This window comes from Octopus bimaculoides, chromosome 2, assembly GCF_001194135.2.
Source record: "Octopus bimaculoides isolate UCB-OBI-ISO-001 chromosome 2, ASM119413v2, whole genome shotgun sequence".
Classification (NCBI taxonomy): domain Eukaryota; kingdom Metazoa; phylum Mollusca; class Cephalopoda; order Octopoda; family Octopodidae; genus Octopus; species Octopus bimaculoides.
The window spans coordinates 107737827-107764011 of NC_068982.1; the positions used below are offsets into that span (position 1 = coordinate 107737827).

Consider the following 26185-nt stretch of genomic DNA (forward strand, 5'->3'; position numbering starts at 1 on the left):
GTGTTTCTAAGAGACAGAGTGTGAGTGAGTCAAGGGGTGTGTGTGTGCGTGTGTATGTGTGTGAGACAGAGTGAGAGAGCGGTGTGTATGTAGTATTTACTCTCTCTCTCTCTCTCTCATACACACTCACACACAAAATAGAGAGTGAAGCTTTTTGCCGTTGTTATGTCAATACCGGAAGTTGACATTGAGGAACCTTTTTAAAGAAGTGAATCTTAAATATAAAGCAATATTATTTATTTTTAATTTAAAAAAATCAAATGAAGAGCCTAACATTTATCCGAGGTCAAATTATTCATGCATCACAAGTATGGAAGCATTTGGTGAAGTCGATTTCACGTGAAAAGCGATTACACACATATCTGTTTTATATATAGTATAGATATATACATATTTTGTATTTTATGTATTTAATATACGTTATACATTGATCTGTCTAATTTGCTTATCCCCACATTTGCTTTTATATATATATATATATTTTGGCGGGTTTGGAGGTGATGTACAGGAATTATATATATAGAAAATAATAATCAGGTACTCAGATGTCTGGATGGTTGTACATTTACAGATTTTTATTCATATGTCACATGTTTTATAAATTAGCGTTTTCACTTAGTCTCGTAAGGTTATCAAATCTTGATTTCACCTTGAGAGGATGTTTCTTTTTTCAGTAATACTATAAAAAGAAACATCCTCTCAAGGTGAAATCAAAATTTGATAACCCTACAAGACTAGGTGAAAGCGCTAATTTATAAAACATGTGACATATGAATACAAATCTGTAAATGTACAACCATCCAGACATCTGAGTACCTGATTATTATTTTTTCTAATATATATATATATATATATATATATACACGCGCGCAAACTTTAGGTCAGTTAAAATATGTTTCTGACATATTCCAGCTAAAGGCAAATTTGCCTTCAGCTGCTGGAAAAAAAGGTGTAGTGCATAGATATGGTATTTTTACACTTTTTTTTTTTTTACCATAAGAGAGAATTTTTCTCCACACTAACTGCAGTGAATTTGCCTTTAGCAGATGGAATATGCCACAAGCATATTTTAACAAACCTCAAGTTCACTTATGTCTAAACACTGCTTGGTGCTGATATTACTGTAATATATAAATACATTTTCCCATGCTGGCATGGGTTATCTGAAACTTATTGAAACAGATTTTTTTTCAGCTGAGACTCTTTTCAAGTGTGTGTGGGTGTATTTGTGTATATACATACACACCCACACCATATTTAATGGTGTATAATAAAAAAAAAAAAAAATCATTTTGGCTCCTATATGTGGAGTTGATGATATCTACATATACTTAGAAATAATACTTAGACTAATTTCAAGGTGAGAGAAACCAACTCTTTTGCAACATTCTCAGATAGACTCATCTCTATTTTTTTTGTGTTTCAATAAACAAACATATAGAACTGCTAATAGCAGAATACTGTCTGGTACATAAATATGCTTAGCATTGCTAATATAAGCTTATTTACCATTTGTCACAAGTTCCCTGTACTGTTTATTCAAAAAGCAATGTTTCATATTGACATGCAGACAGTGGTTAAATATCACATAATTTGGTTTACATGATACAGCAATAAAATGAAAGCAGCATTTTTATAATTCAACTGAGTCAGTCAGTCCTCGAGTGTTTTAAATCCAAGTTTGTCCTCATTAAGAGGGGTGGCCGGATCTACCACAATGCCATAGTAACCACCCTCACACCATCTCACTACCTTGCCCAGTTTTGGGCATCTTCCTTTTCCAAACCAACCCTCTCAATCTCCTCCTCCACTTGTCCCCTTGGTCTACCTTGCTTTCGCACTCCATTTACCTCAAATGCATTTACCCTCCTCAGAACATGCTCTTCATCTCTCCTTAACACATGCTCATACCACCTCACTCCAATCGCCCTTGCCAACCATTCCACCATTCCTCCAGCCCCAGAATTCCCATCAAATCCTCAGTCATCAAACAGCTTTACCCCACACATTTCTTTCATCATTGCTTTCTCTCAATGTTTTCAAAAACTGATAACTTACTTCTTCTGCTTCTGTACACAACTCGGTCTCAGCTTGAAGTTGTTCAGAAAGAATACTTTTCTCTTCTACCAAACTGGCAAATTTACGTTCTAGATCTTCATAATCATATTTTGTTCTTTCATAGCTTTCCTTGATTTTTTTCAGTTCTTCTTCTTTTGCATTCAATTTCTCTTCCTGGTTTGTAACTGAAAGCAATGGCTTCACCTACAACAAAAAAAAAAACAGATTTTAATCCTTTTTGTCTATCATACACAAAGTAATTTTAAACAAATATTTATAAATAGAAGCTTGTCTTGAAACCATGTGGTTTCAGGTTCATTGCACAGTGCAGCAGCACCTTGGGCAAGTATTCACTACAGTCTTGAGCCAACCAATGATTTGTAAATGAATTTGGTAGGTAAGCAGGAACTGCGTTAGTGCACCATGTGTGTAAGAGCATGTGTGTGTACTGTATGCATGTATCTGTGTCTGTCCCCCAATCCACTGCCAGACAACCAGTGTTGGTTTTGTCTACATCTCTGATTTAATGATTCAACAAAAGAAACCAATAGAATGTACGTAAGTACTGGGCTTGATTTGCCTGACTAAACCTTCAAGGCATGACCCAGCATGGCTGCAGTTCAATGACTGAAGCCCATTAACTGCAAAAAAAAAAAAAAAAAGATTAAATAGAAAGGATTATTTACTTTGGTGAAAAGACGCCACCATTGCCAGTTTCTGAGTTTCAAGTAGGCTGAGCAGTTTCTTTGAATAACCCGGATAGCACTGAGCTGCTGCAAGCGTTTGTGATAGTTTCTTGTAAAATAAAATAAAAGTTTTCCATTATAAATCTGTTTACATTCCATAAGTAACTATTATGCACAATGTACAAATTATTTGTAAAAGTTTAAGCTTACCTTCGGGCTAACATTCCCCTTACACTGGCTTGAAATTGGACTATAATGTCAGTTAGTTTAAGATCTCGTTCTTCTTCCAAATGTGCCAATACACCAGCACGGAAGAAAATCTTGCTTTGTCCAATTCGGTAAAGATTGGGATCAAGTTCCAAGGACTCAATCTGTGAATGGAAAGAGATAAAAATTTAGAATTCTTGTGAAGCCCTATACCCAAGACATTAAAAAAAAACATCATAGTATTTCTATTCTTAGTACTCTTTAGTAAAGAGCTACTTTGTTTATAGAGCAAGTATAAAAAGAAAATATTAACATGACAAATTTTCAATTCTTTAAAATATAATAAGCAAACTTAATAAAATGTGTCTACTATGGCACTCCATTGGTTATGATGACGAGGGTTCCAGTTGATCCAATCAATGAAACAGCTTGCTCGTGAAATTAACATGCAAGTGGCTGAGCAGTCCACAGACACGTGTGCCCATAACATAGTTCTCGGGGAAATTCAGCGTGTCACAGAGTGACAAGGCTGACCCCTTTGAAATACAGGTACAACAGAAACAGGAAGAAAGAGTGAGAGAAAGTTGTGGTAAAAGAGTATAGAAGGGTTCGCTAACACCCACTGCCGGAGCTTCGTGGAGCTTTAGGTGTTTTCAGTCAATAAACACTCACAACGCCTGGTCTGGGAATCGAAACCGCGATACTATGACCGCGTGTCTGCTGCCCTACCTACTGGGTATTGCACCTCCACCATAAAATGTGTGGTTAGTGTAGGTCAACACACCCAATGTAATGAAAAAGACATCTCAATTAATGAAAATTATACACGTATAATACAAAAAAGAAAAATAATAATAACCCGTCAGCATTAATGACAAGCAAAGCAAGGGAGAACACTCAAAATTTCAACAACATTTAATTGGGACGTAAACTAGGGAGATTGATCTCTAAAGTAAGACAGTGGTACAGCAAAGTCTAACAACTACCAAATCTGAGAATGTCTTTAGACATATGGTCTTTGTGTGAAAATTGTTTATTGATAGTACAATCTAAAATTGTGACATTGAAAAATTTTCCATAGAGGTGGTTAAGTGCAGTCTAATAATAAGTAGAAAAATTACGCCTGTAATGAGAAGACAAATCTTACTACATTAGGTACTTTATTCTACACTTAATTATACATACTTCGTGCAGAAGGAATCACAGTAAAAATAGCGATTAAAATGAATACGAACTCTTTATCGAACGACAAGGGAGATAATTTAACATGACTAATACCGTCAAGTTTAATTTACAGTAGATTTAAACTGAAAATCATTCATCAGATGGACTGAGAAAAAGTTATTTGGTTTAGAATATCGATCACAATGCTACACAGTAGTACTAGATTAATTGCTTCCTTGCAACTAACTTAGTGCATCACTGAAGTCAAATTGCATTTAATCAAGCACTTTATTAGTGCTGATTTGAATGTAACACCATTTAATATCAGGTCATCCCATAAGTTCTGTCTGATGTTACCTTTTATAAAATTGAATGGAAATTTAATAGTATTTCAGAATGTCTAATGGAATTAAAAACTATTTTTATGCATATGTGTACATTTAAACTAATTAAATATTATTTTACAGAATAATAGAATTAAAATTTCTTTGATTAAGACCCTTTCTAATGTGGAAGTATCCAAAGAGCATTTGAGGTACATAATGCTTTATGAGTACAAAAATGGAAACTCTGCAGCCGAAGCAACTACAAAAATACACTCAGTTTATGGGAAAGAATGCTTGAATGAAAGAATGTGCAGAAGATGGTTTGCAAAATTCAGAAGTAGAGATTTCAGCCTTGAAGATGAAGATCGAACAGGACGTCCAGTTGAGTTTGATAAGCTCCTTGAAGGCATTACTTGAAGAAAATCCTGCATTATCAATTGAAGAATTCGCAATAAAGCTTAGTTCAAACCATACAACTGTTCATCGTCATCTTCAACAACTTGGAAAGGTTCCTAAACTTGGAAAATGGGTGCCTCATGAATTGTCCGAAAGCAACTGCAAATCCCAAGTTAACATCTGCTCTTCTCTCCATTCTCGCAGACTCATTTCACCCTTTTTGGATAGACTCGTGACTGGTGACGAAATGATTCTTCTATCAAAATGTTAAATGTCGTAAACAGTGGCTTGGTAAAAGGGAAAAAGCTCAACCACAACCGAGAAGGGAACTTCATGGGAAACAGGTTCTTCTCTCTATCTGGTGGGATTGCAAAGGAGTAATTCACTTTGAATTGTTACCACCTAGTGCAACAATCAATGCTCAAGTCTACTGTCGGTAATTACAGTGTTTGAACCAAGCTTTGAAGAATTAGTGAATCCAAAAGCATTTACCCTCCATCCTTGTTAAGACAAATAAAAATTAACCACAAACATAAAAACAGCAGCACCATCAATAGCTTCAAAAGCCTCAAATAGAATATGGCAATTCATATCTTCAGTACAGAGGGAAACAAGTGTCAAGTTCAATTGAATCACCCACTTCTGTCACCACACCAGAATCTACTAACAATAATAGCGAAGACAGTGGAAAGTAGCAACATGCTACACTGCAATACACAGTATGGTCTTCTGCTAAGTAACTGGAATAGTGGATCCAGGGACTGGACTCAGTCATTTAGACTATCAAGCTGCTATAGGTTTACTTGTTTAAGACTGACTTACAACTAAATAACTGTAGAAAAATTGTAAAAATAAAATGGTTTTAATTACAAATCAAAATTGAAAATTTGTCACACCTAATTGCCATTTCACAATTACAAATAGACTTAAATACTGTATGTCATAGAAATAGATTCAATTAAACTTAATTTTCAAAATAGTCCGACAGTAATCCAAGAGGCCCAAAACATGGACTTGTTGCTTAGTAATTATGAAGTACTTAACTTCTTTAAACAATAAGGGATTGTGTAAAAGGTTACTTACCATTTTGCCAACAGCTTTTTTGCCATCCATGAAACCTTTTGGAATAGCCATTGGTGTGAGAATCTCGTATCTCTGTCGAAATTCTTGGAACAAAATTCTGTTGGGGAAACCTTGTCTGCAGATACGAATACCTTCAAGAACACCATTACAACGAAGTTGGTCTAACACAAGAAGGGCTTCAATTTTTCCAGGCTAAATATATAAAAAATTAACTGATTACAACAATATTCCTGTCATTTTGGAGAAAATAAATTTCTCAAACTAAAAGGAAACCTACTCTTTTGTCATGGTTTGGAATTATACATCGCACAAAGTTGGGATTGGTGTTTCTTAAAGTAGCCATCAATTTGGCCAGTTGCTCTTTGTAAAGCTGGCTGACAGTACGGAACATTCCTTTACGGGTTCGGGAACCAAATGCAGTTTCGGCAGCCGCTGCAGCTCCCAAACCAACAATTTCAGCTGCAAAAAAAAAAAAAGTTTTAAAAATTAAAAAAATATAAGTACAGGAAGATATTAAGAAATATCAAGAAGTGATATTCAGAATGCAAATAAGTTAACTCACCATCTTTCCAGATTAACTGAATGAAAGGGTCTGATGATGCCTGTAACAAAGCAACTATATTTTCATTTAATGGATCCATATTCTTCATCAACCATTGCTCTGCTGAATAGTCCACCTGGTAATAAAACAATATAAATGATAAACTTTAGTATGAAAATATAAAAAAATATACAATTTTTCTTGAAATTTGCATAACATGTCATCGAGGGATATTTGATCTACATGCAATCAAATTTGACTGACTATGACCAACTACCCAATACCATAGCATCTATTAACACAGGAATGGCTACATTAAGAAGTGTTTCCCCAGCCAATATGGTTTTTGGTTTGATCCCACTGCATAATACCTTAGATAAGTGTTTTCTATTATAGTCTAAAGGTCAACCAAAGCCTTGTGAGTGAATTTGGAAGACAGGAACTGAAAAGAGCCCACTATATGTGTGCTTGTATGTATCAGTGCATGTGTTTGCATATGCATGTGTGTGTTTGTATGCGTTTTTACATTTGTACTTCCCCCAAACAAAAAAAAAAATCACCGAGTTATATGTGATAATGTTACTGCCAAATTGTCACTGACTGTATCTTTGAAGACAGAGAAGAGGCCCCTTACTTGAAAAACAGATAAGCTTAGTGACAAAAAGAGCAGCTGACTATAAAACAGTACCTTATCATAATATATTCTAACCCATGCTAGCATAGTAAAATGGAATGAATGAACAAATGAAAGTATTGACAAATGCAAACATTTTTTTTTTTTTTTCAAATTTAAAAAGCAAAAAAAATTACCTTGCCAGCATAATGCATAAGACTGAAATCAGCATCAGCACGGAAGTCTGGTTTCTCAAATTTGGAATGAGTTACATGGTGCCCAAGAAGTTTGTCAACATAGGTTTTATTGGTAGCTTTAGGGAACCAACATTCTTCATCAAGCAAAGCAAGAATTCCCATAGGCTAAAAGTGTAATGCAAACAAAGAGGATAATATCGGATTAATTAATGAACAAATAGATGTTCTGATAAAAAGTAGATCAAACTATTTGCACTTATTAACTAAAGAATTTTCTAAATTTTTATATCATAAAAAATACATTTCATTCAAGTAAAATGAGGATAACAAAATGGATCTTTTTCAATTTTATGTAGTAGGAGCACATCTATAATTTTTAAAAAAATCCTTTAATCTTGGTCATTTATTTTATAAAGATATTTTAAGCTTTTTGTTAATGAGGTAAAGCGATCAGAAAATTTTTTTTATTCAAATATAAACTGTAATAAAACTCATGTGAAGACATGTGGCTTAGTGGTTAGGGTATTCGGCTTAAGATCGTAAGGTCATGAGTTTGATTCCTGGCAGCTCATTGTGTCCTTGAGCAAGACACTTTACTTCATATTGCTCCAGTCCATTCAGCAAGTAAAAACGAGTTCTATGCCCTGCTGAATCCACCTGAGAACTATGTTAAGGGTGCGCATGTCTGTAGAGAGCTCAATCACTTGCACATTAATTTCATGAGCAGGCTGTTCTGTTGATCAGATCAACAGAAACACTTGTTGCCATAACTGACAGAGACCCAATTGAAACTCATTTGCTTAGCTCTGAATTTAGATGGTTCTACTTGAATTATAAGTTAGTTATGTTAGTCCCACTTTAAACCATCAATAATAATTAAAGTGGAGCTCCAGTTTTTTTTTTTTTATTCTCCTTAGAACATTTCTAATAATCAGTTCATATAAAAACACAACTGTCTACTTACCTTCTCAATAAGGTCAATGGTAGGCTGCAGGTCAAGGCCAAAGTCAATGAACTTCCACTCTATGCCCTCCCTCTGATACTCCTCTTGTTCTAGGATGAACATGGTGTGGTTGAAAAGCTGCTGCAACTTTTCGTTGGTGTAGTTAATACACAGCTGTTCAAAGGAATTCATCTGAAAACCCCAATTTGAAAAATGTGTGAACACTGAGAAATTTAAAAGACAAGTGGTGATAAGCCCATTTTCATGTTAAATACTTTAAGTTACAAACCAAACAAGGTTTTAGTAGTCAAACTGAAGAAAAATAAGATGAAATATATAATAGGTTTCCATTATAAATTTAAAAAGAAAGGAAGGTAAGCTAAATGAGCTAAATTTATTATTGAAAAATATGAACTTAATTAAAAAATTTTCTAGCACTATAGAAGGAAAAGATATTTTGTACAATTTTCACTTTCAAACAATGAAAAATATTGGCTTCACATTTTTATCAAGGTACAGTAACTTCTAACTAGGTAGGAACAACAAATTAGCAATGACTGATGTAATGTTTGAAGGATGAGGGAGATTCTGTTGCTTTTCAAATAAGTTTTGCTTTGTATCAGTGATAAATTTTATAGTTACACATGGTGTGTGTGTGTGTGTGTGTGTGTGTGTGTGTATATATATAATTGTAATAGAATATGCTACTTAATAATGAGAAGATATTAACAATAAAAAGAGAATATTACATTTTCTTCTTTTCTTTTGAATTAAAATTTAAAGAATTAAGATGTCAATCCAATTGGAATTAACAGCATTATCATTAATGCAGAATGAAAGATGACAAGTGAAAGAATCAATCAAAATTTTCTGCATGGTAATTTCTGAAGAATTTCCACCTATCAGTTGATATGTAAAATAAACTTGAGCAGAAATATGCAAGTACATTCCTAATGTGCTTGATTAAGAATGTACATTAATTCACAAAATAAAAAATGTGTCTAAATACAGTACATAATACTTTCAAAGTGTTAAGAGACAGGTTTCATTTAACTTGCAATGAAACAGTAATTTAAAACACAATGCTTCCATTTTAATAAGCCTTACAATGAAAAGTTAGGCTTCAGACATCGAAATGAAAGCAAAGAAACAGACTTCTAAGTAATTACATTTAAAAATAAAAATTATCCAATAGTTGAATAGTTATTTTCTAAATCTATGCAGATTAAAAGTTATAAACATAAAACACGTACATTTATACTGCCTACACAAAGTGAGTCTTTGGATCAGGTTTGTGAAATTATCAATTCCAAATCAAATATGAAAACAATTTTCTGGACATCACTGAGAAGTTAAAAGTATTTTTGAAATAGGGGAAGGAACTTGAATATCCTGAAATTCTAACATGTAGAATACTCATTTATTAGTTAAAATTAATCTTCATTTAAAGATGAAGGAACCTCTCTGTGGTCACATGATCTATTAGAAATTGCAACCAAATCTCCCTCAAACTAACTTATCGTGGATAACGTTGCTCAGGGCACACATTTACAAAAAGAGGTAAAAAAAAGACAGGTAGACAGGAGACAAGATAGTCATTACAGCTTTAATAGCTTTAATGCCTGTGACCATAGATTTGCTTGAATAAGCAGATCTATGGTCAACAACAAATTTTAATCAATATTAAATATTTCCTCTTGAACAATTTTCTTGAATTGCTGCTGGGTTATAGGTATCATGGTTTATAAAATAAAAACGACACTGACAATTCTAATATCATTTGTTCTTATTTCTTGTATCAAATTTTTCATACAAAACTATTCAAACAAATTGATGGCTTCCTGTCAGATTGTATTATCAAAGTGTATGTTGGTAGGTCTCTCTGACCCACATGATCAACTCTACTGTGCCACAGGGTTTAGTTTTGTCTCCCACACACATACTCTCTCTCTCCCCTAAATATGATTTAATTCTAATAATGCCCATTCCTAAGCAGATGATGCAACTCAGCATTGCTCCTTAACCTTCCACACCCAAGTGTTACACATACAGTCTACAGAGTTCACCTCAAACTTACACTAACTCTATGAACAAGGACCTTGAAAATATCTTTAACCCTTTAGTGTTCAGATTACTATGTCAAATGTAATGCTTTTTCATTCACATTGTTTTGAATTAATCCTGCATTATCTTGTAGCTCTGAGAATTTGATGATGTGATGGTTTATTTTGAGGATGTCATTGTAGGATATGAGCGAGAGGCCAGATTTAGATGGTTTGAATATAAAAGAAGTAGAAAATTTGGGCCGGATGTGGCCGGTTTAAATGCTAATGGGTTAAATGTAGTCATGTCAATCTTACCTACAACTGCAAAAAGACACAATCACCATGTTCATCAAGAAACTACCACATCACATCCCATGAACAGCACTGACCTAAGAACTCTTTTGCTGGCTTTAAATGTCAGGTCTCCCCATTACTGAGGATCTCTCCTGGCAAAATGCACATCCTCAACGGTGCAAAGAATGCATCCAAACATTGACCACCCTCTTCAGAATCAGAAAATATCTCATCCTTCAAGAATTACTAATCCTCTACGAAGCTTAGATAAGTTTTACAGTGGAAAACTGCTCCCATATCTGAGACAGTGCTGCCGCTACACACACACACACTGATATCCTTGACAACATTTAAAGAAAGGCTACTTGACTGATTAGCCTGAAGTCATTCACAAACAACAACAGCACACAGAGATGTGCTGCTCCTCACCCCTCTTTCTCTTCCCCTGCTATTACTATTACAATAGCATCTGCTCCTTTCAGCTGGCTGAACTCATGCACCTCTAACTTGTTGAAATCTTTCCAACTCATATTGTGCAACCCCTTTGCATTAACTACAAGTTTTTCCTCCTTAGAATATTGCATTCCTGGAATACCTCTCCAGCACATTTTCTTTTTTCTTTTTAGTATCTGTCAACTTACAACTGTTCAAGAGGAACAGAAATGAAATTAATATTATCATTGTCAAAGGGCCTGCAGAGGACATAGGCACAACACCTCTTCCCCCAGATCAAACCAATAGAAAATAAAAAGAGAGTAAAGAAAAAACAATATTTTCACATTGAGCTTTCTTAATAGCTGTGAGAAGAAATTAAAAACACCTCTGAAATTCAATGAGCCCCATACATAATTTCTGATTATATAATAAAGTTTAAGACACGATCATTACTAAAACTTGTTAAGGTTCAAAGAAATTCTGATCACTTCCAATACAGAGAGTTTAAAATGGAAGAAGAGGGCAAGACCAAAAAGGAAGAGGGATAGGTATTCTGGAAAGTACTTCACAGCATGCAGTTTTGATCAAACCAAAATATTTTCATAAAACCAAGAGAAAGAAACAAAAATTGACAATATTTACACAGTTCTTTTTTATGAATTCTAAAATAATAATAATATATATATTTAGAGGTTCAGAAGAAATTTTCTATGGGAGTGTTGAGTGTCTTATGGTGGTATCCAGTCTGTAAACCTACAACATACAGTGAGTGAAACAAGACTTTTTAGACTCCACAAAGGCTCTATGCAGGTTCAAATGGAATTCTATGAATGAATATACATGCATAGACAGTGTGTGCACATGCAAACATGTCTTGGTAGTGAGTGGACTGTTATGGTGTAAGCCTGGGGATATTTTCATCGAGATCTTGGGTACTAAAATCTTAAAAGATTTCTTGTTATAAAAGGTTAAAAATACCTACTCCTGGGGGAAAAAAACTGATTATTTAAGCACCACAATGAGGATACCACAATGCTTTCTACAAAATAAGCTAAGGGTAAGGTATCTTACACACTCAGACGTTATTATAGTGTTACATTGTTAATGCCTTTGGGAAAGGCACCAACATTGCAACTTTCTATCTCCCTTCCTCTAAAATACGGAACATCATAATATACAAAATTATGATTATTATCAATCATAATTGTAGTTGATTATTATCATTACTATTATTATTGATAGTGATAGGTTCTTTAAATGCTTTTCTTAACAAAACCTATGTAAGAGAACTGTATCTTTTTAAATATATCTATTACACTGGGCAAAAAAAAAAAAAAAAAAAAAAAAAAACCATCACTTGTTTGTTTCTTGAAATAAAGAGATATTCCTCAATAAGATACTTTTTTTAAAACTTCATATACCAGATCTAGATGAGCCATATTTGTGTGGGTGTAAAGATAATGCTATGCATTTTCTTTGGTTTTAAAACAAACAAAAAAATTTAGAGTTGAAGTAAAAAATAAGGTAAAATTTGAAAAGAATGAAATAAATCTGAAAAAATGAAATGAAAAGTCTTTTTAATAAACTTCTACTCTTTGTTTAAGGATTGAAAAAAATGACATCTTGCAAAATGAAAGCATGTCAGTGTCAGAGATAACATAATGCAGCATTATCTTTTGGAGAAGGCAGAACTATTTTATATTACTGTGACAGCATTGGACAATGATATCATCAGTGCAAGAAGGAAGGATTTTTTTTTTGACTATAACAAAATTCAAAATAAGCAAATTTCTCTCTGTTCAGGGACCAATATGAATTGTAAGATATAAAGGCCCACTGAAAACTAGAACATAAACCAAGCAACTAGGATTGCATTTAGTTATTTTACTACAAAAATTAAGAATAAATGAGTCATGCAACAAAAAATTAAAAGAAAGAAAAAAATTAATGAAGAGGTTAAGAAAGCTTGGTGTGTGGCAATGGCAGCCACAGGTAACAAGAAAACCAGAGAGTTGGTTACCTTCCCATCAGAGTTCTGCAGCAGAGTAGAAGGCAAAAAAAAGTTTAAGAAAAATATAAAATAAATTTCAGTAAGAAAAGGGGAATGAAATATGGTATGAGGTTTCAAGATTAAGTCACAGATTGCTGTGCCTATGGGTTGAAATAGGATTGTTCTTAGTACAGCCCTAAACTCTTAAACAATGTATTTGGAATATTATGGCCAACTACAGAAACTTTGCTTCAGATTAGAAAATTCAATAAATATAGAGTTTGAATTTCTAAGATAATTACATTATTAAGCACGGTCAAAATTATTGTTTGATCTATAGCAGTTAGTCACTATGTGCTTCAATATTATTTTCTATTGGTGGGAAAATTAGTTGCATGTATAATCAGTACATGCAATCACCTCTAGTCACTATGAAGTAGGACTGGACTTGAAAATGTCAAACAAGTTACCATCATCATGTTAATCATAGCCAAGTCTGTTGTGGGTGATTTCATAGACAGGACAATGACTACTCAAGATATTATTTGTCACTTCATCAGCAGTCATAAATTTGTTCATGGACTATGCATGGACTCATTTGTATATGGAATGTGGCAGGCATCCAGCAGTTTCTTGTGATCATGTTTGAGTTTTTTTTAACCCATAACAGCAAAAACTTGTCCTTATACTATGTTAAAAACCTTCAATGACTTTTGGCTTTTGATACTTCTTCAGGTCACAGTAAACAGATCACTAAATGATGTGTGAGCAAATAATTTTCCCACAAACAAAAAAATAAATTTCGAGGACAATTAATAATCTGACTTCATAATTAAGATATAATTTCTTTCCTTGGTGATCTCTACATCTCTTTTATTGTAGAAAAAAAATAAAAAACATTCCAATTGGAACAGTCCATTTTATATTTTGCCAGGTTTCAAATCATGTAGCTATTAGTAAATTCTTATCTGATGGAAAAAAAAAAATCTTAGACTTTAAACAATTAGCTAATTAACTGGTAAATCATTTTAAAATTATTACATTTTATATAGAAATTTTTAAAATGATATTTCTAGAAACTAAATTATGAATTTTAATCCAGGTTTGAATCCATAAAGTTCACAACCAACTAGAGTGATAAATGTCAGTTTTTAAATATTAATAAAAATGGTGCATTTTTGTTGGTCACTATCATTAACGCCAAATCAATTTATCCAAAATCAACTTTGAGAAGAAAAAAAAAAAAATTTTTTTAAATCAATACCAAATTTATCAAATTTGATGAAAAAAAAGAAAAGAAATAAAATGAAATTTAAAGTTTAATTGAAAGAGGACTGAATGTACATCTAAACAGAACAAAAAAAAAAGAAAAGAAAAAAAAGAAAGTATATATTTTAAGTTTATCACATAATACTTCTGATATAAAGTTCTAACATTCCAGCATAATATCATAAATTAGTAGAATTACAGTATCAAAAAAGTTAAATCAGCAATCTCTTAATCTACCCAAGTGTGCAGCAATCTGGACATTGATGCAGTCAATTCCTTCAATAAGTGATTACCATAAATTGATTAAGCAATAACTGGGGGGGGGGGTTTAAAGTTATTTCCACCATGGACTAAACTTGTAAATGTTATTTTGTGCAAAAAGAAATTCAAGGTGACCAAAAGAGAAGATTATTCATCCAATATGATTTTTTAATGTTTAAGACTGTAAACTCCCTTTCAACTGCTTTTAAATATGCTGTGGTGAAGATTATGTTGAAAAATGTAAGCTAATAATTATAGGGATAATTCAAGTTAAGAAATTATTAGATGTATAATCAAGTATTATCACTGAAAAGATTGTGTGGGGATAGCAGGGAACCATGCAGCTGTGTGTGTGTATGTGAAGACAGAAAAATTTGAGCAAAATTGAAAGTCAACAGAAACCATAACTGCGATTAAAAAAAGCTTGTTATTTGTATATTTTCAAGGCTTCTTCAGAAATAAAAGCCAAAGTAAACAGCAATTGGGAAACATGTAGAAAATATATTTCTTTCTGTTTAAAAAAAATAAGCAACTGCACAATTGCACAAAATTACAAATGATTATGTTAATAGAAACAAAATATGTAAATATTAACAGAATACATATATTCATTATATTAAATTCTTCAAAGGTGTTAAACGTAAGACAATTTAACCTAAATATCAAGAACAAACATGAAGAAGTGAACATTTTTATTTTCTTAAAATGCAATTATAAGAATAAATTTTAAAAACAAATTTAAAAGGCTTATAGGTGTGTAGTAAAAATACTAAATATTTTCAAAATAATTTTATTTCCAAATTAAATAACATTAATTTAAGTGTACCAAAATCTCAAATGTTCCCAATGATTCTTAGAGTTGAAATTATTTTAATGGTAGCTCACACATCCCAACTAATAGAAAAAAAATAATCAAATGTTATATTCTGACAGCCTTCAAGACAAATTGGGAGGGGAGAGCCAGTAATCACTAGGAAACTGGTCATCGTGAAAAGACATTTCAATACTAACACAAATTGATACAGCTACCTAGAAAGAAACTTTTTTTTTTATCAACCATTTTCTCTTGTTCCTTTTTATCTTTAATTCTAAAGTCCTAATTAGCCATTTGTTTCAAAGGTACAAGTTCGAAAATGTATTAATGTGAGCAAATATTAACAACTATGAGGAAATAAGTGTCTGAGCTTTTGAGATCAACAATTGAATTCTCGCATAAAGATCAGCTTATAACAAATATTCAATAGAAGGGGAAGCAATGATAACAGATTACCTAATTATAAACTTGGCACATTGGAAACTAATTAAATGAAATAATACCCACATACTATAGTATGGTATCATATAGGGCAATTTACCAAATACATACAACAGAAAACAAATATTACAGAGATTGAAATAAACACAAAAAATTCACCAAATAAATTTCTTTACGAAAAAGTTCTATTTGCACTTCATCTGGGCAGTACTGAAGTTCTTTCAAATGAATCGTAATATATTAACATACTTCACCACTAATTTTTTGATTTTGATTTTGTTAATGTCAATTTTTATGGTTCAATACTTTTCCCAAAACTAATCAATCATCTACGCTGAAAGTATTTTGCTTTATAAAACATTACTATACAATTTAGCATGATTGGAATTTAAGACATTTGGGTCAGCAACTCAACTTTTGTGCTGATATTTTATTGCTGTAGCTTTGATCAAATATTTAAGAGTAACCAATGCTAACATTTACTGCACAGGACATGAAAAGAAACTAGTCAGGACATTATGTCAAATTTCATGAATAGCTTTCTTGCCATAGGCATTTCAACTATACTATAATGTCTGTCTTATAAAATATTAGGTTGTTTCAGATGAAATGTCGCATTTGAAAGGTAACAATAAAATGTTTCAGAAGTGTTAGAGAACTGATTTATCTAATCAAAGTAGGATCCATTTTCATTTATGACGTTTACCCAATATTTCTCTATGTCATATATTCCATCTTTTAAAAAAAAAAAATCATCTTTTTACTGTGATAAACTGTCCGAATGCTTCAATTATCTCTTCTCTATTTAAAAATGTTTTATTTCTTATGAAAAGCTCAAAATGCTTAAACAAGTGATGATCAGTAGGAGAGATATCATGGGAATAGAGAGGATGTTGCAAAATCTCCTAATTCAGGCTTTGCAACTTTTGGACCATAGCTTGAGGAGTATAAGGACGTGCAATGTTGTGGAGCAAAATTGGGCCATCTCCATTCACTAGTCTGGGTTACTTCTTTTTCAAATTCTCAAGCATACAATCAAATTCCTGGCAATACAATGATGCTGCTACCATTTTTGCTTGTTGCAAAAATGAATAACTCCCTTCGTAGACCACCATACAGTGGCCACTAACTTTTTAGGGTGCAATGGTGGATTTGGGTAGTGTTTAGGTGACTCTCCTGCATCTAATCGCTGTCCTGTTCTCTTGCTGTTGTCAAACAGTATCCATTTTTCATCACAAGTAATGATATGATGCAAAAATGGTCTTTTTCCAGTTGAGATAAGGAGCACACTTCGAGGCATCTGTTTTTTTTTTATTTCGTTCAGTTGATGTGGAACAAACCTATCCGTTTTCCAATGTTTTACAGGTGTCCAAAAACAGTTGTGTGAGATGTTCGGAGCTCTGATGAAAGTTTTCAAACCTTTGTTCTTGGATTTTGTTCAACCAAAGCATTTAACCCATCATGCCAAATAACTGATTTTGGCCTACCTCATGGTTTATTTTCCTGAATGAGAGCTTTGGTTATCATCTTGAACAAGAGCTTTGGAACCATCTCTGAACAGTTCTGATGTCAACAAAACCCTTACCAAAGGCCCGCTTGATATTCCATAGAGCTCCTGTGCTAGAGTGACCCAGTTTGTACTCATACGAAAAAAAATCACTCAACATAGTTTGGTTGTTAACATTTTCATAAAGTCTGTGGGTACGAATTTTGTATACCAATATTGTTGGGAAAGAAAAAGAGGTCATGATTAAATGCAAGGTATACATAATTGAGTTTTTAAATGATTGAAATAACAAGTAATTAGAAATGCGACATTTCATGTGAAACAACCTAATATATGGTTTTCCAGCTACACTGAACAGATCCAGCAGTTATAGAGATCCTTTGCTACTGAGTTATGTATAGAGTGTTAGCCAAAGATCACAACCCATGAACCTGTTTGATTGATAATAACTGTTTTTATTGTTTTGAGTTGTTAGCTGTAAGGAAAGCATCCAAAATACCTGCCCTAACAAAATACAAATTTTCAGTCATCACCTACTCCTGAATTTAGGGAAAATAATTAACATCAGTTAATGTCCGTCTTCCATGCTGACATGAGTTTGATAGGATCCAACAACTTGAAGAGCTGTATTGAGCTCCAATTTTGGCACAATTCCTCTGACTGGATGCTCTTCCTAAAACCAACCACTTTATAGAGTGTACTGAGTGCTTTCTTTTTTCATAACACCAGAACTAGTGAAGTTACAAACTATCTCAAGACAAATAAAAAGACCTCTCAACTAATTGGGGTTTTAGTAGAGAGAGAGGTGGTTTTATGCAGGTGTTTAAAAAGATGAAACATGAATTCATATCCTGTAATACAACTAGCATTACTTGGAAACAAAATTTAATGTTGATTTCTAAGTTTTAAGAAGTCAAAAATAAATAAAAACCATTTAACTTTGAAACCTAAGAAAAATAAATGGGAAAAAACAAATCTTTTACCTTGAAAATCTCGAATCCAGCTATATCCAAAATACCAATGAAAGAGGCACCTTGGCGTTTAGTCCGGTCCAAAGATTTGTTTATGCGAGTAACTAGCCATTTGAACATCCGTTCATAACAGGCCTTGGAGATTGCTTCAACTGAAAATTCAACCTATCAAGAAAAGAAAATATTCTAATATATAAAATACACAGCTCAAACCCCAAAACCAACATTTTGTTACATATTCATATGGTTTACCAGCAAAAACATGATCAACTAGGAATATGCACAGATACGACTTACATAATATTAAACATAAGTAACATGTGATCTTGTGTCTGCACAAGATTAATTTCATTAGTTTGTGGCACTTGTTGTTGATGAACTTTGAGGTGTTTATAAAGACCAGGATTGGTCTTGCATGCCTTGTTGCAGACCAGACATATAGAGGAGCCTAGATGAGCCAGCGATGCTGTCACACAATCGACTTGTGCCCACTGATTCTCATGAGTCTTTGGGTAGCCTGGTTTGTTGAGGAGGACATGTTGCTGAATATTACAGTTTCAGTTATCTGTATTACTGACGTCTGCCAGTTCTCCTTTCCTTAGAGCTCTCTTTAGTTTTGCATGCACCATTCTTTCTTTATCCAACATTTTACATACTGACATAATGTCAGTTCTTTAATTTGACTGATCCAGTGCTTCCTCTTCTCAATGATGTAAATCAATTCTCATATCCTTCAGGTTCTCCTTGATGCAGAAAATGAAGGGAAGAGGGTTGGCAAGGTTGTTAGAACAATGGCGAGATTACTTTGTGGTAATCATTCTGGCTCTTCAGTCAACACTGCTCTTCATCTCAAGGTCAATAAATAAAGCACCAGTCTTGCACTGGAGTCAATTCTTCTCTTTCTCTCATACTTAGTCTATGTCTGCCTTTCGATCTTCTGGAAAAAAAATTGGCTGTGATAAAATTGCAAGATGAATTAACTTCACCAGGTCTAAAAATGCTGAAGAGATGTACGTCATGACGGCACCCCTACAATTGCATCAAGGACTTGAGGGCCCAAGGCAAGGCAATATACATATATACATGTGTGTGTGTGTATTATGATTGTTTGAGCATAATCCCATTAATTCAACAAATTGAAACAACAAAAATAAATACATAAGTAACTTGCCTGTTCTTTAGTCTGAGCTTTGTTAACATGATCCCGACCAACTTTCAGTTTGGGTCGAAGGAAAGCCTGGGTCATAGCAGTAACATGAAGTCCTAGCAAGTGACAGATCTTCTGAGCAACTGTCAAAATATAGAAAAAAAAAAAAAAATTATCTCAACATGATCCTATCAAAATTATGTGCATGTTAGAGTGTCCATTAGAGAGAGAGAAAGAGCGAAAGAAAGAGAGAGAGAAAGAGAGAGCGAAAGAAAGAGAGAGAGAAAGAGAGAGCGAAAGAAAGAGAGAGCGAAAGAAAGAGAGAGAGAAAGAGAGAGCGAAAGAGAGAGAGAAAGAGAGAGATCAGATGTGAATAGACAAGGCTTTGGCCTCTGAAAGAAAAAAGATTTATCTAAGTGAACAATAAATGCTGAATTAAACTATTATTCTCTACAAAACTAGCTGTTTCCTGAAAATATCCCTAATATTGACACAGTGATGTGCATCTAATCTGGTAATGCCACCTAGAACTTCAATTATATTTTGCAAAGCTGGAGCTTCCCTGCATGTGCCATGTAAAAAAGCATCCAGTCCACTTTGTAAAGTGGTTGGTGTTAGGGAAGACATCCAACCATAAAACCCATGCCGAAACAGACAGTGGAGCTTGGTGCAGTCCACTGGCCTCTCAGTACTTGTCAAACTGTCCAAACTATGCCAGTATGGGAGACAGACATTAAATCATGAAGATGAAGTAAGAACTAAGTGTATCTTCTTAGCAGAACCAATTGGAGAAATGCCATTAGAGTGAGGTGTTACAAAAGAAATAGGGTAAATTTTTTCCATTCCACTCATCAAGCAATCTTGTGGTGATGCAAACAGCTTAGACAATTTACATCAAGGATTTCTGCAACATTATTCATGCTGTCAAAATGACAACACTTATTAATGGCACATCCAATGTGTGTGTGTGTGTGTGTGTGTGTGTGTGTGTGCGCACGTGTGAATTTCCATTTACCATCAAAATGTTAAGCATTTTGTTTTCAATTATATTTCTTTCTTTTTTTTTTTAACATCTTCATCTGCCATTCACTCCCTCTCGGTTTGTTTCAGTCTCCTTCTACCAGCATGGCTTCAAAAACAAAAACACATAAATTATTACATGTAATAAGGAGTTGTTGGATCAAAGCCCAACTGTCCTTCTCCTGAAAAAGATGCTGCTTTTATTCTAAACAGAGTTTTGAACTCGGCACTGTGAGCAAAGAAAACACTTTTACATTGGTATTTAGAAATAGTTGAACTTGGCCTTTAAGAGTTAAATGTCTTAGCCCTAAATCCATCAGATATCACATGCATAGTTATCCAGTACTTGGGCACTCACATTTGTAAAAAATTTTAAATAAGGTAATTAAGAGTGGAAAAGAAAATGCAGGACCTTGCTTGGATATGGTTTCAAAGACATAAAACTTTCAGGAAAGAAATGTCAGAGGGTCAGGAAATGAAATCATTCAAAACAACGCTTATCCTCTACATCACTGTCCATATAAACCGAAGGAGCGGGGGGAGCTTCCTAGGTATGAAGATAGATTTTAACAGAAAAATCACTCAACTGAATACATCATGGAACATTATTTCCATATGCTTCTACAACATTAAAATATCTCTGATACCACAGAAACTTTATACTATACTTTACCTTGAAGCATGAGCCCTGCAGCACTAAAACTATTTTTCACTGATTACATTCAGCTAACACTTCATATTGAAGGAAATGGGACTATTACAGCAAGTAATTTGTTCAGATTAGCATATTTAATAACACAGTCCTTAATGAACAAATAAAACACATAACTCCATACATGTTCTCAAAAGAGCTTTTTTAGTGAATGTTTTGCAAAAAAACTTAACAGTACCTGTGTTGTCTGGAAGTGTGGCCTGATCTGAATTTCTCTCCTGTTTGAAAACAAGGTTTCCAAACAAAAGGACTGCCGAAATTACTCTGAAAATTCCTGCAACAGAGAGATGGGTAAAAAAAATTAGGTGTTAGGTATTAAAATTTAATAAAAATTCATTAATATCCCTATGAGTATTAACAACAATTACCATTCACATCATCAGGTGAAAGACCCATCACAAGCATGGATTCTGATGTTTGGTTGAATTCAGCAACATCATCTACTCCATTGACTGGCATGGAACCATGGGAAAGGTAGCGGTATGATTTAGCATCTTCCAAGAGAAAGTCATCTGAAAAATATTGAATTAAATCTTTAAATTCATTCTGAATTATAGATATTTATTGCAAAAAGGTTACATAAGAAAATTATTGCTATAAAGTTTGCTTCATTTCTGTATTAATACATAAGCAAAAAGACACAGCTTAAAAATAATTTTTTCACTTGTTTCTCAAGATTGTTAGATCAATCTTTTCCAACACAGCTCTTGTTGTAGCCAAGTGTCAAACTTTATAACTTCTTCCTATATCTCTCTCTCCCACAAGTCCCTTCCATTTGGGTCCTTCTTTATCCAACTGGCATTCTCCATTTGTGTCCCATGTCTAGACAAACACGATCTTTTCTCTTGCATGATAGAATTAATTCCTTTTATGCTTTTCTTCCTCTCAGCTCATTTCTGCATAGTTGTTCATGCATATTAACACATCCAGTAGAGTATGCTTGTCTCATTCAATGCCCATGCTTCACAAAAGTACACATACATCAAATAAAGCTAGCAGAGGCAATGGCTCCTTGCACTTTCCTGTTCTTACTCTGCTTTTGGAACAATCACCTCCACTGCTAATTAGGTTACCAAGGTAACAGAAGCTATCAATCATTTCTAGGAGGCCTTCCACATATTTGAAATAATTTCATAGGTACACTATTGTTAATACTCTTGTGCATCTGCTACAAATGAAGTCACACTATTCTGTCAATCTGCCAGTGATCCCATCATAGCTCTTGTGCACCAACAGTTTACAAATGTATGCAATTTCTACTTAGATCCTTTACATACATTTAGCAAGATGGCAGTAGAGTTTTCACAATGGATACACATTATAGAATTCCTACCTTCATCTTTTATGTATATTGAGCAGATGATGGTGAAGTTCTGTATTTTTTCCAACTAAATATGACTTCTACGCTTGAAGCCTCTTGGTTGTAGGGTCTGCTTCCATGTTTGGAAATTTTCCTCTAATTCATTACTTGGTCAACAACTAAATTGTCAACATACATGGGTTATTATATACAACCAGTCATAAACTTTTCTGCTTCAGCTTAAAAAACTATAATAAACATCAGTAGTGAGAACAGAGTTCTGATGGTTAACTTGCTGTACACTAAAGGCTCTCACTTTGTTGATAGCACTCCAGTACATGGTTTACATGGTTCTCACAAGTCACTCATCTACAACCATAAAACTACAGAACAAGAAGCCCTTAAGTGCTAGATATGGTAGCTTACACAGGCTAAGAACTTCTTTTGTCGTCTCCTCAATAAAAAGAGAGTATTGGTGGCATATTTTCTTAGAACAAACTTAAAAAACTTTTCATGTAAGTTAATTTATTTTCTAATTAACTGTGCTGTAATTTATTTTCATAACTTGGCTCATCAATCTAATAACTCTGTAGTTATTTCCTAGAACATCTTTACTACTGTAGCAATTGACAACAACGGTGCTATATCAGTCTTTAGAGATGATGCTATCTGATTTAGCTATTATGTATCGTACTTCACCACCAAATATTTTCAGCATTACAGAGATTATTTCTGATAGCTGAGCTGCTTTTCCTACCTTCATATTCTTAATGGTCCTTTTAACCACATAGATGATCCCTATTTTGGGTCTAATTCAGATAGTGCTCTTTTCTACACATTTTCATTCAACAACCTCTCATTATTTAACAAAGTAATCCGGCATGCTGGGCAAAATGCTTAGTGGCATTTTTTCTGTCTTTACATTGTGAGTTCAAATGCCGTTGGGGTAGACTGTGTTTCATCCCTTTTCAGGATCACTAAAATAAGTACCAGTTGAGCACTGGGCCAATGTATTTGACTTACCCACTCTTTTGAAATTGCTGGCCTTGTGCCAAAATTTGAAACCATTATTTAACAAAGTACACTTCAAGTATAATGTACAGATGGAAAACAAATAATTTGTATCTAACCACACTTTAAGACTCTAGTTCCTATATATTATGCATCAAATGAGGCATTATATATGAATTCCCACCACTATGCCAATTCAAATTCTGTAGCAAAAATAAAATTGAACAAATTGAAATATGGGTGGCTGCTTGAGGAATAGAAAAAAATTATAATCAAAAATACAAATCACTTTTTTGAGCAGCTGAGGCTCCAGAAAGGAATTGGTAAAAGATGTGGAAACTACGTTCCCCTTCTGCTTGACGGACAGCTCTTGATTTTTCCAAAAGATCTATACAGTTATTAAGGAAATTCATTGCATAATGGATTTACTGAATACAACTGGGTGATAGTAGGATTAAATTTTTAGAGAAAATTTAAAGAAAGTTTTTATAATTACTACACATATCCAATAAGAACTGAAGTAGAATAAATATAACATAAAGGTCATCCATTGAAGAAATGTTAGCATTCTACCTGTGGCTATTTTGTTTTCATTATAAACATGCTAACATCTAGCTCCCATTTTGAACACGCTAAAAAGAATTTGAAGAAAATATGATTGCGACACTGAGTTGCCAGAAGAGGACCCCCTTACTGGTAAAATTTAAAACTACACATGAAGAGTGATATAGTTGGATAGGTTAGTGTGCTGTGGAAGAGACAAGGATATTGACATGAAACCCCTCATTCCTTCACAGCAGACAAATTTATGAACGTCACTAATTTTTGTAATGCAGACTGCTACTAGTTTCCTAATTATCTTCTTTTTCTGTGATATCATTTTAAGGCAATAAATGAATTCATTAAAGCGTTGGATAGAATGCTTTGTAACATTTGTCCCAATTCTCCACACTCAGGGTTCAAATCCCAAATCACTTTGCTTTTTATCCTCTAGAGGTTATTAAAATAAGGGCCAATCCAGGGCAGTGCATTGGCAGATGTTCAAGAACATTGGACTGGATACATTGCAATGCATGTCTCCATCACTACATTCCAAGTTGAAATCCTGCCATAGTCTACATAGGTGGGAGATTTATCCATCAAATGATATAACACCACCACCTAGCAGCTCCAAAGACTTTTTATTTATTTATTATTATTTTTTTTGGGGGGGGGGCCTCAATTGCAAGCTTCTGAATTAGGTCTTCGGTTTGATGATACCTCCCTCACGCCTAGCAAAATATCATGGGCACTGCCTTCCCTTTTGACTGACAGCTTAAAAAATTAAAAAATCTCATTTTAAGTTGATATAAAAGTTACAACATTCATAAATGATGCAAACTTTTTGAAATGTTTAAACTTTCTCACCAGCAATATCTAAACATTTTTTTTTTTTAAACAGAATAAACCATATAATATCTACATAATCTATTACTTAAAATTATGCATTCACAAAGGATACAAGTTTCAATGTTGGCACCACAGATATATCCAGACATGTCGAAATTGATTCGAATAAATTTTCCCTGAAATGCAAAACACAACCAGTTAAAAGGACATTTAGCATTTTCTTGTAAAACAAATATAAGGATGGAAACTTCTATCAGCAGTACAGAAAGTGTTTTTTAAACATCACTATTACTAGAGTGATTAGCATTAACACTCATCTTCATCACCATCACCATAGCATTCATTTTTCTATGCTTGCATGGCTCATACAGAGTTTATTGAGACAGGTTTCTTCCTACCTCATGCCCTTCCTATCACCAACCTTCACCCGTTTCCAAGCAAAGTAATGTTCCTTCTTCATCAGACATGTTTTCACAGAATATTGAAAAAGAATGACACTGCTTATATGACGGTGACACTCGTTTACAACTATCACACAATGTCCAAACAAGAAGATGCAAAAAAACACACATATACACACAAACACAGATCAATATGCTGGACACACACACAGCAGGCTTCTTTCAGTTTCTGTTGACCAAATCTACTCACAAGACTTAGGTCATCCTGGGGCTATAGATGACACTGGCCCAAAGTGCCACGCAGTGGCACCAAATATGATACCATGTGGTTGGGAAAGTAATAACAAAAACGTAAACACGTCTATCTTTTTCTTTTTTGCAGAAAGCAATCTTTTTATAGCTTATATCACATGTATTAGATGTGCAAAATATAACTTTTATAATTGGTAAACATAAAGGCCCTTTTCAGTTGCGACCTACTATAAATATGCATCCTAATGTTGCCCTGTTTTTCTAAGTCTGTTGTAGCAGATAAATCTATAACTGGAAGTGTGTATGTCACAGCTGCTCCATCCAAGTGTGTTATGCATATATCACTTATTTTAAGATTTAGCATAGTTTTCTTCAGCCAAGCTCTGAAGCTTCCAACTCTACTTTCTTTAGTTTTCCAAAGTATTTAAATATCTGGACTCTCATAAATTTTGTTGCAGTGATTAAACTCCACACCCAGCGATTTTAATTGCATATACTAATTACAATGCAAATAATTATTCAGGCGCAGTAGTAGCTGTGCGGTAAGTAGCTTGCTTACCAACCACATAGTTCCGGGTTCAGTCCCACTGCGTGACAACTTGGGCAAGTGTCTTCTACTATAGCCTCGGGCCGACCAAAGCCTTGTGAGTGGATTTAGCAGACGGAAACTGAAAGAAGCCTGTCGTATATATGTATATATATATATATATAT

General features: G+C 33.8%; 1 protein-coding gene across 6 annotated transcripts in view; it reads right to left on the bottom strand.

Moving 5' to 3' along the window:
* The window catches only part of LOC106880451 (myosin heavy chain, non-muscle), a 135185-nt gene that overhangs the window by 32092 nt on the left and 76908 nt on the right, over window positions 1-26185 (bottom strand). For 3 of the 6 annotated variants that reach the window (XM_052978582.1, XM_052978578.1, XM_052978580.1), the window contains 15 exons: window positions 24933-24996; window positions 23721-23819; window positions 21489-21632; window positions 21299-21394; window positions 19413-19531; window positions 18254-18406; window positions 13009-13023; window positions 8236-8406; window positions 7272-7436; window positions 6483-6597; window positions 6198-6379; window positions 5921-6112; window positions 2955-3115; window positions 2745-2853; window positions 2059-2262 (listed from right to left, as the gene is read on the bottom strand). In XM_052978582.1, the coding sequence (XP_052834542.1) occupies window positions 2059-2262; window positions 2745-2853; window positions 2955-3115; window positions 5921-6112; window positions 6198-6379; window positions 6483-6597; window positions 7272-7436; window positions 8236-8406; window positions 13009-13023; window positions 18254-18406; window positions 19413-19531; window positions 21299-21394; window positions 21489-21632; window positions 23721-23819; window positions 24933-24996 (1989 nt within the window). The remainder of the gene's footprint in view (window positions 1-2058; window positions 2263-2744; window positions 2854-2954; window positions 3116-5920; window positions 6113-6197; window positions 6380-6482; window positions 6598-7271; window positions 7437-8235; window positions 8407-13008; window positions 13024-18253; window positions 18407-19412; window positions 19532-21298; window positions 21395-21488; window positions 21633-23720; window positions 23820-24932; window positions 24997-26185) is intronic. The other 3 variants (XM_052978583.1, XM_052978579.1, XM_052978581.1) reach the window with 1 other exon arrangement.